The sequence below is a fragment of the Colossoma macropomum genome, unplaced genomic scaffold (genome assembly GCF_904425465.1).
Source record: "Colossoma macropomum unplaced genomic scaffold, Colossoma_macropomum, whole genome shotgun sequence".
In the NCBI taxonomy this organism is placed as follows: domain Eukaryota; kingdom Metazoa; phylum Chordata; class Actinopteri; order Characiformes; family Serrasalmidae; genus Colossoma; species Colossoma macropomum.
In genome coordinates this window covers 17,390,840-17,405,482 of record NW_023494788.1, presented here as the reverse complement: position 1 = coordinate 17,405,482, position 14,643 = coordinate 17,390,840, and the positions used below count along the sequence as shown (strand labels likewise).

The following is a 14,643-nucleotide window of genomic DNA, read 5'->3' as shown; positions in this document are numbered from 1 at the left end:
AATGCTAGAGCCAAAAGTTAGACTCTCAGTCAACATTTAGTTACCCCACAAAAAAATGTGATCCAGCACTGCTGTGTGACACAGAATGCGGCAAAACTGATTTTGATATCATTTTAATTAGTTGAGAGGCATCAAAACAAGCTTAAAGTGTGACTGATGTTGACGTTGCACCAGTGGAGGAATAATGACAGCACAGATGTCATGAAATGCTGTGTTGTTAATTGTGTGTTTACCCCCAGACGGTGTTGTTATTGCTGCACTAATTACACTACAATTAGAAGATGATTATAAGATATCCTCCATATCACAATGCAATTTGCTTGCACTCACCTGCTGTAATGAATGTGTGCCGGAATCTGAGCTGAGGTTTTTTATCGTGCCTGTGAGTCAATAGAAGTATTTGAACAATTATCATGCCTCACATTATAGAAAGATAATAGATAGTCCCAATCAACAACAAAGGCCTGACCGTGCTGAACCTGGCTTTGCCATTACTGGGCACAATCTGACGTCTAGCAAACAGACCTCTTTTCTTTGTTTTACTGAAATGGAAATGCACTTCAGCTAATTTAAACCCTTTGAAATTCATAACCGATATTTGAGTGCAAATAATGAAAAATGACCCACTTGATGCTTTTCCTAGAATGATTTTTGGCATAAGGTAATATGCAGTCAAGTAGATGGTCGTGCCTGAATGATATTAAAAATACACAATAAATTCCATTGTAACGAGCTTCACGTAGGTGAAAATGTTACTGATATTGGAAATGTGTAGTAGGAATGCAATAAGGGAAATCAGTATGGCACCGAAGCCTATTTAGTCAGATGGTTCTCCTGCCAAAGGTTTGTTTTCACCTACGGAAAACAAATCCTGGGGCCGGCCCAGTAATGAAGAGCTCCAAGGACGGCGGTGCCAGTAGCTTTATTGTTTGGATATTCTACAGCTGAGCTGGAGACAAGGGGAATTTGAGAAGCTAATAGTCTGACCAATATTGAAACTATGTTGGAGCTCATTCAAAATACATACTGGGTTATTTCAGCACCAAAAGATGTTTATAAGCAAAACTTCGGATTTAATTTGATCCTTTTTAAAGCATTCAGTTAAAATCAGCTTGTCTGATCTGAACATTGAAACAAATATCTGTAATGACAATAATAGTAATGAGAAGAAGAAGAACTTTGATATGAGTGATTTTACAGTCTAGCCAAGTGGTCATCAATTAAACCCAAGCAATGGACACATGTTTGAGATGCATTAAGTACTTAATCAGAGGTCCACACTATATTTCTGCAATGTTACAAGCAGAACAGGGTAGAAGTTGAGTTTAAGTGTTTTTGTGGTGTTATTTGATGTTAAATACTCCTTTTGTTCGTCTAAAATAAACTTTTCTTCGCATTGTTTCATTCAAAGTTTATTTGAGTTGAATAAAACTAGTAGAACTATTTACCACATTAAGTATTTTTAGGTTGGACTGATGAACCATCTTTTTTCTAATACTGCATAAGGAAAACAGGAAACAATTTGGATCTTTATGAATGTTTATCCTGTGTACATACAATGTATTGGATAATGCATTGACTGAAGCTTTTACTGTAGGATAATATTGACAACCTATTGATTTTTGATAAAAGCACTGGATCAGTGAGTTCAAGTGCACTGAATACTACACTTGGCTCTTAAATGGGCTACTAGAGAATTGCTGTGCCTCATATTTGCCTTGTAGGTGTTTGCACAGACTATAATTTACCACAAAATGAGCAATGGCAAAGACGTCTCCACTACATGAAGAGCTTGCATGGAAGATTTAGTGGCTGAGGTTCAGTTGGCCCTTTTGTTCAGTCTGATCCAAATGCCCTTCTCTGGACGCAGGATGAGCTCCCCCAGGGGTCTCAGCTCCTCACGACTCTGACATGCCTGCACGTCAAAGTGACGCAATACAGCAGCAAGAACCACCTTCTCCTCCATCATAGCGAAGCGCTGGCCTGGAGCCACACACACAACACACACATACACTTGCTTTTACACAGTGTCAGAATGTGGAGTCATAGATAGATGCTGTCATATTAAACCCTTTTTTTAACAATCATTTGATAGCGCCAGCTTCCCTTCACATTGTGGGAACATTTCATGATGAATGAACAAAGAAACTACATAAAATATAATCTCATTATATTAACTTGCATTGGAAAATATGAGGTTTTCTTATGATAGCGATAGTAAAAAAGTGCAATATTTGAAACAAAAGCTTTGCTGTTAGTGTCTAATGCTCTAGCCACAAGCGAAAGCTTGTTGAGTATAAATCAACGTCTTTCCCATCGGCTCCTGGCATCATCTATTTTGCAAACTGTTTTACTTGTTTTACTCCACCTCCTTGTGTTGTTCCCGCCCCCAGAAAACCTTCCTTTGTGGGTGCATCTTTCTTATACTCCACAGTTAACAGCCCAGCCATGTCGTTGTTGGCTATAAGAGCAAGTTACCATCTACCCTACTATCCCCAAGTTACCCTACTCTTGAGCGTGACTCTACAACAGCTCAGCAGTATAGTAATAACTAAACAACATTTCATTTTTTTAAGTGTAATGCACTAGCCACAAGCTAGCATGCTAGTCACAATAAAATGATACAATGTAATATAACTTTTTTCCACTGGACAGTACAATACAGCATGGTACAGTTACACATCCAAACCCTGAACTATCCCTACCCTGGTTGAGTAGGTGGAATCCTCTTTGCTTTGTGTGGTCACATGATTTCTCACATGAATTTAGCATTAAGAGTAAACACAAACAACAGCAGCAACAATAGAGGAGCTCTTATAGGCGAGTGGCGAGTGAGGAGTGACCGTGTGATGATTGCTTTGACCTATTAACTATTATTAGCACCACCCACACGTTCATACTTAGTATGCTTGGTGCATCAGTGAGAAGGGTAAACAAGTTCAGCACAGGTACTCAGGTACAGTACGGCTCACTTTACAGTGAAAATGACAACGTGTGTGATCACAGATTTGTAACCGTACCGTATTGTTCTGCAATGCCCGGTGGAAAAACTATGATACTATGAATATGATAAGCTGTGATGCAATTTGATGCAATACGGTATGTGGTGTTGTTACATCCCTAACACATATGTATATTTACTAAACCTAAACCCTAACCCTTACCTTAACCTCATTAACAACAGTTTCAGCTTTCTAACATGAAAAATCTAGCCTTTTTTTAAATGCACTATAAAAAGTTCATTCTGAGTTTGTAGTTGTCTGATTTTTCGGACATTTTTGTCCTGAAAACATACAAAACCAAACACGCACATGCACAAATACACAGGAATTAATTTATACCTCTCTATGCTCTCATCTGGAGCTTTTGCATTCTGAGTTTCAGTTGAGCGCTGGGAGGCAGTGGACATGACAACAGAGAGCTGAAACGATTTATCTCCAAAGGCAAGTTGCCTCTCTCTCTCTCTCTCTCTCGCTCTCTTTCTCTCTCTCTATCCCTCTCTCCCTCGTTAGATGCTGCTCCTCTTGTGTGGCCAGTGGGCTGGAGCTGCCAGCACCACTTGGTGAGAGACAATCTGTCTCATTCAGCGGTGGGAGACAGGCCCGCACTCTCTGGAGATGAATGTGGGAGAGAAGTTAGCAGCGCTCCTCTCTTTCAGCGGGGCTGCGCTAAACGGATGATTGATTCCGGGGGCATAGTAGACGCCCGCGGAAGAATTGGAGTGCGATGGCGGTGGGGTGCCATATCATAACAAGTGGCGCCGGTAATGTGATGTGACCTGTCTGATAAAACACAGTAACCTTGGCCTGGAAATTTAGCACCAAGTTTGTCACTGCGATCAGAAGCCTGTGACAGTCCTTCACAAAGTTACAGGTCACAGCCTTATAGGCCTTTTATGCCATTATGGGAATTCATAAAGAGTGAGAGAGTGAGGCTGTTTCAGAAACTGGGCCCTATTCACTACAAAGGGTGGGAATCACCAAGTTACCTGTGATATGATACTATCATAACAATGATATCACCATGCAGGCGATTCTGCGATACTACACAGTATTTATATATCGATAGTACTGTAGTATACTATACTATAGTATAGTATTCAAGGCTATGCTGGCAAATCAACATGGTACCATTTAGAGATCCTGTACATTTAATAAGCATGTTGACACCTGGCATGCTTAAGAAGTGCAAGAGGGACCACTGATTATTTTTCACTATATATTGCACTATTTTAGTTTAATTGGGCCTTTAAATTATGTGGAGGTTCCTTAAACTTTAAGGAAAGGCACAGCAAGTTTACTTACAGTCCTGTGCAAAAGTCAGAGATCACCCTTATTTATTTCATTTCATTTCCATTTAAGTGGCTAATACGTGCTAATAACTATAATAGTAAGTAGGTTATTCCTTTATTAGCACCAGGAAAAAAAGTAGATATAATTTTTATTCATTATTTACTGTGCCACCCAGTTTGCTGAGCAAAAATATCTCATGAAATATATATGAAATATCTCCTAAATGAAGGGTCGTATCTGACTTTTGCACAGTGTGTATAGCACATTTGATATACAAAGGCAATTTAAAGTGCTTTACCTAAATAAAAGCAAAATAAAAGAATAATGAAAAAATGAAAGAAAGGACAACCATGCTCAAGTGTAATTAAAAATAAAATGAAAACAGGAGAAAACAGAGGAAAACAAGAGAATAAAATATATTTAAAATAAATTAAAATAAATTTATTGAAGTTAAAGCAACGGACATAGAGTATAACTAAGCAATGTTAGTGTACGAAATTTCTTGAATCATGAATTCTATACAATGCTCCTATATAGTGTTCTATATTCTATACAGTGCTCCTGCTTCTCCAGTGTAGGGAATCGTGATTAGGGTACGATTCTGCACACAGCAAAGGTCTCCTCCTGTCTCTGTTTTTGTTCTTTTGCTCTGTCTCTTACCGATGCAGTTTCTGGGGCCTGCGGAGAACGGGATGTATGCATACGGATGTCTTCCTACGCTGTTCTCGGGCAGGAAGCGTTCAGGTCTAAACTCCTCGGGCTCTGGAAAGAAGCGGGGGTCACGATGAAGAGCGTAAGGGATGATCATAGCATTCACACCTTCTGGGACTTTGAACCCATCTGCAGAAAAGTAGCAGAAAACAGGAAAAAAGCAAAGCACTGTTTTACAACAACACTGTCAGAGATCGTTCAGATATTCAAGCAATTAAAAATAAGCTGACATAATGTAACAATGAACAATTCCTCGACAAAAGCCTGAATGTATTTCTTTGTGCCATGCAACACCAGAGTAATGCTTGGTAAAAACACAGTTATGCCTTCCCATTTCCATTTAACTTGTGGCTGAATGCATTCTCCTGCACCAGGTAAAAAGGTTGGGGCCACTTAGAATCTGACACTGGGAGACGAAAATAGAAGCCCTGACATCTGCTGTTTCACTGAGATGCATATAATGGCAGTGACTTCAAACGGCACGGCTCTTTGTGATCTTGTGCCGTTCAGCACGCTGTTTGGCACACTGACAGTCTGCTGTCGCCTACTTATGTGACAGTCCTCGCAGATGCTGCGTGCAAAAAACGGCACGGAGGGGAAGATGCGCAGGCTCTCCTTGATGACACACTCCAGGTAACGCAGCCTTTTCAGGTCCTCCACCCCCACATGACGCTCTGATGAACCTGCCCGACAGGAGAGAGAGAGAGAGAGAGAGAGAGAGAGAGAGAGAGAGGGCATCTGAGAGATCACTCCTAGGGTAATTTATCCATAATGTCAATAACAGGAGTAATGCTAAGTTTGGTTTCTTTCACCAAGAGTTCAGGGTAACTACTGAGAGTCAGTCTCTTCAGGGACTGCTATATTCTTGTACTATACAATAGATACACATCAATATCTAGTACCTGTTTGTCTGTATTGGTCTCAAATCAAACTAACGCTTTGCACTATACGGAAATGGCAAATCACACCCCAGTACCTCACACTACTGAATCATGCCTAGATTAGCAGTTTGTCAAAATAGCAAGCTAATGTCAGTTATTACCTAACCAGGACTAGCTGGCCTTTTAGGGGCCTTAAGCAGGATTTTTTCTCCGCCTCCTTTTTTTGTCCATTTTTATTTCCAGTTGCGTGCATTCTTTTTTGAGACATGATTAACCAGTTGCTTTTTTCCTCTCTCTCATATATGGTGCAGTAAAAACTTCTTGATAGGGAGCCATAGGGTCCTAAGCACCTGCTTATGTAACTTATTGGGTAGAGCCAGCATTGTTCCTAACAATATATATCGCAAATTGTCTAATGCATATAATTGTCTAATGCATATAATAGTTACTGAAGGATAAAGACATCTAACTCATTTTGAAAATTTTTAATATTTTATTATTTCTTTTGTAAATAAGCTACATGTACTGTACAGTTCACATGCTGGTCCTATTACCAATATGGGGACAGTCATATACCAGTATTATCACATCCTGTTTGAAGGGCATTCACTTAAATCACTTAAATCTGTGTTTGGCAGGCTGAAGATTCTCCACAAGGGGGAGCTACTGGCACCAAGTGGCTTTTCTGAGCATCAAAGGAGAAGGAAATAAACCAGCATAAACCATCTTAAACTGGTATAAACCAGCTTAAACCAGTATAAACCAGCTTAAACCGGTATAAAGAGTTCAGACCAGCTTAAACTAACTTAAACCGATACAAACCGGCTTAAACCGGTATAAACCAGCTTAAGCTGGTATAAACCAGTAAGTCACTAAGTGGCTTTTTTGAGCATAAACCAGCTTAAACCGGTATAAACCACCTTAAACTGGTATAAACCAGTAAGTCACTAACTGGCTTTTTTGAGCATAAACCAGCTTAAACCAGTATAAACCAGTTTAATCTGGTATAAACCAGTTTAAACCCGTATAAACCAGCATAAACCATCTTAAATCGGTATAAACAAGTCTAAACCAGCTTAAACCGGTATACACCAATCTTAAACTGTCTTAAACCAGTATAAACCAGTATAAACCATCTTAAACCTTACTCGTTAATCATCAAAACAATTGCTAGATCACATGACTGTCTCTAATTTTGAACAACTACTAATTGATTTTACAAGAGCACTTGTGCTGCATTGTGGTGGTACTGTGGTGCAAAAGCTGTATTGTATTACCAAACACTTCCTTCAGTTCTGCATGCACTTTCTCCTGGACCTCTGGATGAGAGCCTATTAAATGTAAAGCCCAGTTCAAGGCAGCTGCTGTGGTGTCATGGCCCTTTCAGAGGAAATAAAAAGATTGTAAATGCATGTTCTGGCCCAGTTCTGCTCACAGGAACATCTTTGTTTCTTGTCTAGCTAACTGTAACCTGTCATGGTGCTGTGTTTTCTCTTACCTCGAACATGAAGGTATCCACTTCCTCCTGAATGTCCTCATGACTCAGCACGCAGCCAGCATCATCAGTGGTTTTTAACAGCATATCCAAGAAAGCCCTACGCTTTCTTGGGCCGTGGTCTGACTCACTGTCTGATCCTTCACTTATGTGCACTGCTCTCTCTTTGATCACCTTCAGTTCACAAACATCCAAACATCATCACAGACTCAGAGAGTCTAGGTCAAATTCCATCTGGTACGTGTTTTTGCTCAAAGCTATCACTGCACTTGGGCAATTGCAAATACAAAATCCATTCAAGTTTCAAGGATAATACTACAAAGCCAACATATCAAATATTGAACCTGAGAAATTTTACTGTTTTTTGAAAAATATATGCCCGTTTTGAATTTGATGCCAACAACACGTTCCAAAAAAGTGGGGGCAAGTTTACCACTGTGTTTCATCACCTTTTCTTTTAACAACACTTTGTAAGTGTTTGGGAACTGAGAAGACCAACTGCTGTAGTTTTGAAAGTGAAATGTTTTCCCATTCTTGTTTGATATAGGATTTCAGCTGCTCAACTGTTTGGGGTCTCATTTGTCAAAGTTTTTATTTCATGACCCTCCAAATGTTATCAGTGGGTGACAGGTCTGGACTGGAGGCAGGCCAGTTTAACACCCGGACTCTTTTATTACAGAGCCATGCTGTTGTAATACATGCAGGATGTGGTTTGGCATTGTCTTACTTAAATAATCAAGGCCTTCCCTAAAAAAGACATCATCTGGATGGCAGCATATGTTGCCAAAACATGTATATATCGTTCAGCATTAATGGTGCCTTTACAGATGTGCATGTCACCCATGCCATGTGCACTAATGCACCCCTATACCATCATGAATACTGGCTTTTGAACTGTGCACTGATAACAAGCTGAGTGGTCTTTAGCCTGGAGGACACAGTGTCCATGATTTTCAAAAAGAATTTCAAATGTTGATTTGTCAGACCAAACAACACTTTTCCGCTTCCTCTCAGTCCATTTTAAATGAGCTCGGGCCCAGAGAAGGTGGCGGGGTTTCTGGATCCTGTTTCTATATGGTTTCTTCTTTGCATTATAGAATTTTCACTTGCATTTGTGGATGGAGCAACAAACTGTTTTCACAGACAGTGGTTTTCAGAAGTGTTCCATGCAGAGATTTCCACTACAGAATCATGTCTGTCTTTAATGCAGTGCAACCTGAGGGCCAGCAAATACTGTTTTTTGGCCTTGTCCCTTGGATACAGAGATTTCTCCAGATTCTCTGAATCTTTAACATTGTTATGTACAGCAGATGATGAACAGCAAAAGTTCTTTGCTATTTTATGTTGAGAAACGTTATTCTTGAATTGTTGCACTATTTGCCCTTTTATATAGTGGTGAATCCCTCCCCATCTTAACTTCACATTACTGACCTGTTGCCAATTCACCACCAGGAGTTTTTTTTAGCATTACACAACTTTACCAGCCTTTTGTTGCCCCCATCCCAACTTTTTTGGAATGTGCTGTTTGCATCAAATTCAAAATGGGCAAATGTTTTTCAATAAACAATAAAATTTCTTAGTTTCAACATTTGATATGTTGTCTTTGTACTATTTTCAATGAAATATAGAGTAAAAAATATAGGGTCCTCAGAAGTTTGGGGACACCTTGCCTTCGTTTTAATTTTTCTGAGTGATGTGTGATACATACAAAAGCTTTGTTTTGTAGTTTTGGACTGACTAATTCCCAGGGGAATTCCACATTTCTTGGTAATGCAATAAAGTCTTTTAGAGTGGTTTGACATTAATGATGTATTGCTTAGAAACAGCACAGTTTCTTTGCTGTTTCTCAGCTATACACCATTGTTCACATGTTCACAGTTGTGATGATATTAACCAGACATCCAAACAGGTTAATGCCTCTAAACAGTACCTCACAGAACGATATTATATAAAATGGTTCATACATTGTCTGATGCCTGAGACACGTTTTATGATACTTTTTACATAAGCTTTTGAGCTTAAGTGTATTTTTAAAAAACACTAATGGCAGAGATGTACATGCAAGGCAAATCCTACAGTTTACCACTATTTTACCATTATCATCATTACATATAAAACTAAAAAGACATGTGTAGGTTCACTGGTTATTTTGGATAATAAATCCATCAGCTGTATTTGCATTGCAGACATTGCAGCTTGTGGTTTTTATTACCACCACTGTAAAGAAAATCCAACCTGGTACGTTTCCCTACGATTGTAAATCTATTTTCCTGCAGAGTTTAGATCCAGCCTGCATCTAACATGCTGTCCCCCACCCCCTTAGCGACATAAATACATTTGATCCAGCCATCAAGGACTGCTGAAGAAGTTCATTAGCAGGTGTGCTAGACTGGACTTAAATTCAGCAGGAGGGTAGATCAGAAATACAAGCTTACTAACTGAAAACATATTCAAAAGAAGGGTGACCCCAAACTTTTTTGACAGCCAGTGCATATACTATTATGAAGCCCCTGAAGAGACGTAGTGTTTTTTTTTAGATTAAAATCAAGTGAGCATCCGATACTAAGTGGTGCGCACCGCATGCTATGTGGTGAGCAACCAATACTATCAGGTGCACATCTAAAACTGGCGGAAACCCTATACTAACTAGGGCTATCTAGTGCACACCTATTAGTGTCTAGTGCACACCTATTAGTATCTCATGCCCACCACATAGTATCTAGTGCACATCTATTAGTGTCTAGTGCACACCTATTAGTATCTGGTGCTCACCTTATAGTTTCTAGCGCTTACACATAGTATTTGTTACTCACCTGATAGTACCTGGTGCTCACCACATAGTATCTTGTTCTCACCTGATAGTATCTAGTGCTCGCCACATAGTATCTGTAGCTCACCACATAGTTTCTGGTTCTCACCTAATAGTATCTGGTGCGCATCCAATAGCGTCTAGTGTGCACCATTTTTTTTACCTAAAAAATACATCACGTTCCTCCGGCTCTGTTGCATGTTAAAATATTTGATCATTTGATCTTGTAGCTGAGAAGGTCACTTACACTTGCAGTGAAGGAGTGCAGGACCTTGAGTCGTTTGGCATGTTCTTGACCCTCTCCAAATGTATTATAAATCCATTCTGGCCACCACCAGGGCGCTCGCTGTCTCCTAGTGACGATGTCACTCATCCTACAGGGGTCACAGTGTACATCTGTTTACATTTTACAAAGCACTGCTAACATATCCAAGTAGAATGGCAGGTATATGCTGTTACGCATTGTGCTCTTTGATGATTCAGTTCTCCTCAGAGGTTTTGTAAGATGGTTTAGTTTTGTGTAGAAAGAAGACCTTTTATATGCACTTGAAGATGAATAATAGATTGCTGATTTCTTTCCCTCTTTCCCTTATGCTCTGTTTTAGCAGTACAATTGCTAGGCCTGCAGAATGAGGCATATGTATAAAGATATTCTCCTGAGAGATGTATACATTAGAACAAAAGATGCTTATAATCCAATGTCAGCATCCTTTCTCTTTCTTTCTTCTTCATCTATATTTGTAAAATGCTGTGCAAATCCATGCATGTAAGGCTTTTTGGATGTGCTTTTACCTAAATGCCCTCAGAAACAATGTACAGAGGTTGAATAGTTCAACTTTATAGTAGATTTATATCTCACATACGTGATAAACCTGCTGTGACTGCAGTTTGCGATGGAGAGCTTCAGTCATTTGCAGAAATTCTAGCTTGGAACATGGTGTCTTTCTCCCACAGGCTATTTTTCTTTGCCAACTTAACTCATAGATGAGATGTAAAGTGTGACCGCCCTTGGCCAAATTACATGTTTTGTTGATTGAAATGAAAATAAGTTAACACCCTCTACAGGGAACAATCTTAAATATGCCTTTTTCTGCATATGCATTGGAAAAAACAAAACTACCTTTTGCATGTCACATTGTATGTTTTATTTTTTTTAACATGTAAATTCAGCAAATGAACAGTAATTGTGCATTATTCTGCTGAGATGTGTTCTCTGTAGAGGACGTGTTAACTTATTTTCTCTTCAACAAAACATGTCATTTGACTAGGGGCACCCAAACTCTTGCATACCACTGTCTAGCCAGCAATAACAAAAGGATTTTTATTATTTCTGACTCGCAGCTCATTGAAATAAACATAGAAATCTGTCTAAACTTTCAATCCATACCACATTCGCAGAAGAGGAAACCTTTTAAAATCATCTGAATCAGATGAAGTTATTGTTCTGTATAGTCTTGTTTTTGTGGAAACTATCCTTTATATTTTAGCCACTTTGACACTGAAACAAATAGAAAAAGACAGAAGGGAAGAACTGAACCTGTTGATACAGAAGGTAAATTCAATGTAAAATGTAATTCATTATATTCATTATATAACAATGAAATTACATAATTACATTTGAGCAGTAGGACAGACTAAAGCACAATCTAACATTTTATTTTTTTACTAAATAATTTATACAAGCAATCTGCACATCTCTGCTGCAAAGGAACAATGTGCCCTCCGTTTACAAACAATACAGCTGAAAGCAGAGCGAGCGCAAATGTTACAGCTAAATCTACAGGCGCGGTTAACTGTACAAGATATAGGGTCTGGCTCTAACAGTCAGCAAAAAGTTTGATACATTGATGCAAACAGTTATTTCAGGACTGTTCTATGTTGTTTGAGCAAGAAAAGCTTCCCAACCTTAATACATAAGAATTCATAAATATAGTCATATGCAAAGGTTTGGGCACCCCATGTGTCAAATTGCACATTTTGTTTATTTTCTAAGTGAAAAGAAGTTAAAACATCCTATACAGTGAACAAATTTAAATATGCAATTTTCTGCATTTTTACTGCATAATTTGTAATTATTTGCTGAGTTTAACATATTTGAAGCTTTACAGAAATTATCCTCCACAGAGAACACACTTGTACACATTTTAATGCACAATTACTGTTTATTTGCTAAAAAATAATATAATGGAAAAAAAGAAAAAAGACAAAAAATGTGCAAAAGCTGTGCAAAAGTTATGGCACATTTTATTTTTAATGTTAAACTCAGCAATTTGACTTGGGAGCTTCAAACATGCACAAGACTGCATGATTAGTGAAAAGAGGTTGTGTCAAACAGCAAATTTATTTTTGACTACAAAGTAGAAAATAAATCATGAAATATCAGCACGATAAAATTGAAATATATTTTATTTACATCTGTAGTATGTTTCTGATGAATCTTTGCATAAAACTTCCAAAAAGGTATATGTTATGAATTTACTTGAATTTACAGACTTTTCTCATTGTTTATTTGGGGAGGCTTAGTTGTAAACGTTGCATTACAACTAACCCCGCCATGTGGAAGCTGTAATTTAGCCTGGCTAGCTCTCACTGTGAGTTGGCATGCTTCACAATGTTCATTGGGTTTCTCTACTTTGGGTTTGGCCAGATGTTGCAGTGTGTGTATTGCACCAGGGTACAATTAAACAACCCATCCAAGCTGTTAATGTACAGCTCTTCAGAATGATGTGACTTACTTATACACACTTCTGACATATTCCGAGTCAGCATTGCTTTGAGCGTAGATCTTCTTGCCCATTGCAGTTTCTGTTGGGTTTTTAGCAAACAGTTAGCGATACAATTTGGCAAGTAATTTCAATAATGATATGTTAGGACAAAATCACTGCTAATGGAAGAGGATGTTACAGAGAGGGAATCTAACCGCATATGATGTCCAGAGCACAGAGTGTTATGTAGCTGAAGCAGTTGAATGGCTCTCCGCCTACATGCTTCTCCATCTTCTGGATCAAAATATCACTCTGTTCGTTCATCACGTCCAGGAAGTCGGTGAGGATGGAGAAGTGGAAAGTCGGGGTCAGCATTTTGCGTCGGCTCCGCCACTTGTCTCCTGTGCTGTAGCGTGTGGGAGGCAAATCATGAGATGCACACGACAGCTCTTGCAGCCTAGCTTTGCCATAAACTCTAGATGGCCATTGCTTCCTGATTGCTGTGAGGGAAGCAGAGTGGATGCTTGGTCAAGACTGCCACAGATAACAGATGAACAGTGACCTGTTGTCCGGTCTTGCTGACCGTGAACCTGTATGATTTCTGCAGTCCAACTGGCACGAGCTCTTGTGCGGTGTTAGTCGTGACTGTACAAGCCTTGCTGTCTTATACAGGAAAAGCAAACTTTCAATTTCACTTTAAAGTACTTGTTTCATATCAGACCCTTGTGAGACAGGATGGTAGATCAGAATGTTGGTCTGCCTGTACATGAAGCCACTTCTTAACTAAAAACATTGATGTAGATAATAGAACCAGCAATAATATGTTGTCATCTGGTGTTGGACCTTTACCTGGTCAGTAGACCTGTGCCAAGCCAGGGTTCTAGGTATCTGTAGGCAAAGGATTTGTCAAGATGTCTGGAACTGCTTAGGACAGGCTGAAAGAAAAACAGGGTTTGGAATGAGTCACCTGAAACAAACAAACAAACAAACAAAACTTATTTTAACCCCTTAAACTGCAGGAAGCTGTCAGTGGATCAAGACTTCATTGGATAATAAGCCTTAGAATGAAAATCTAAATACAGATCAAGGGTTTAAGGTGTTAAGACCTAAACCCCTTTTGTAAACATCGAACAAATGCTGGCGCCTTTTCAGCATCTCATAGAGTCACCATATGAACATGATTCATCGCATCATGTTGGCAAGAGCAGGACAGATATTGCTGCTTATGCTTCCGTAATACACACCTCAATGGTCTCTGCATGATATAAGATGAGGAAGGGGACGGGTCCCACCCAAACCTTCGCCAGGGGCCTGTGCCTGTTCTCATTGGTGCCCTCAACAATCTGGTTGAAAAAATCTGGAAAAGACAGACAAACATAAAACTCAACATGCCACTTCTTTGTCATCCGTGCTGCATTCAACTTTATTCAAATTGTCATCCTCGGCAAGGCAAACAGATGGCCAAAATACCTTACCTGCTGCATTGGCTTTGAACTGCAGAGCATTGCCAATGATTGGGAAGGCACTCTCCATTCCTGGAATTGGCCTCATCACACTCCATTTGTGTATATACCTTTTAAGTGGATGGTATGTGATGCATGCCAGCAGAATAAGTAGGATGATTGAAGTTATGCTCCCCAGGGTGTATAATCCAAACAGAATGGCCATTTTGCTGTAATGGAGTTGGCTTCGGCAAGTGCCTCTGAGACAGTGAACGAGTTGGTCTTATGTGAACTTCAGACTTAACTGT

The 14,643-nt window shown here is 39.3% G+C and overlaps 1 protein-coding gene across 1 annotated transcript; it reads right to left on the bottom strand.

The window, feature by feature from the left end:
- Positions 1 to 1,521: 1,521 nt before the first annotated feature.
- LOC118806941 (cytochrome P450 4V2) lies at positions 1,522 to 14,643 on the bottom strand. Its single transcript, XM_036568666.1, has 11 exons — positions 14,369 to 14,643; positions 14,138 to 14,250; positions 13,743 to 13,828; positions 13,109 to 13,299; positions 12,924 to 12,993; positions 10,436 to 10,562; positions 7,383 to 7,553; positions 7,162 to 7,264; positions 5,552 to 5,686; positions 4,953 to 5,132; positions 1,522 to 1,983 (listed from the first exon to the last, which is right to left on the bottom strand). The coding sequence occupies exons 1-11, from the start codon at positions 14,559 to 14,561 to the stop codon at positions 1,820 to 1,822; spliced, it is 1,533 nt and encodes a 510-aa protein (XP_036424559.1). The 5' UTR covers positions 14,562 to 14,643; the 3' UTR covers positions 1,522 to 1,819.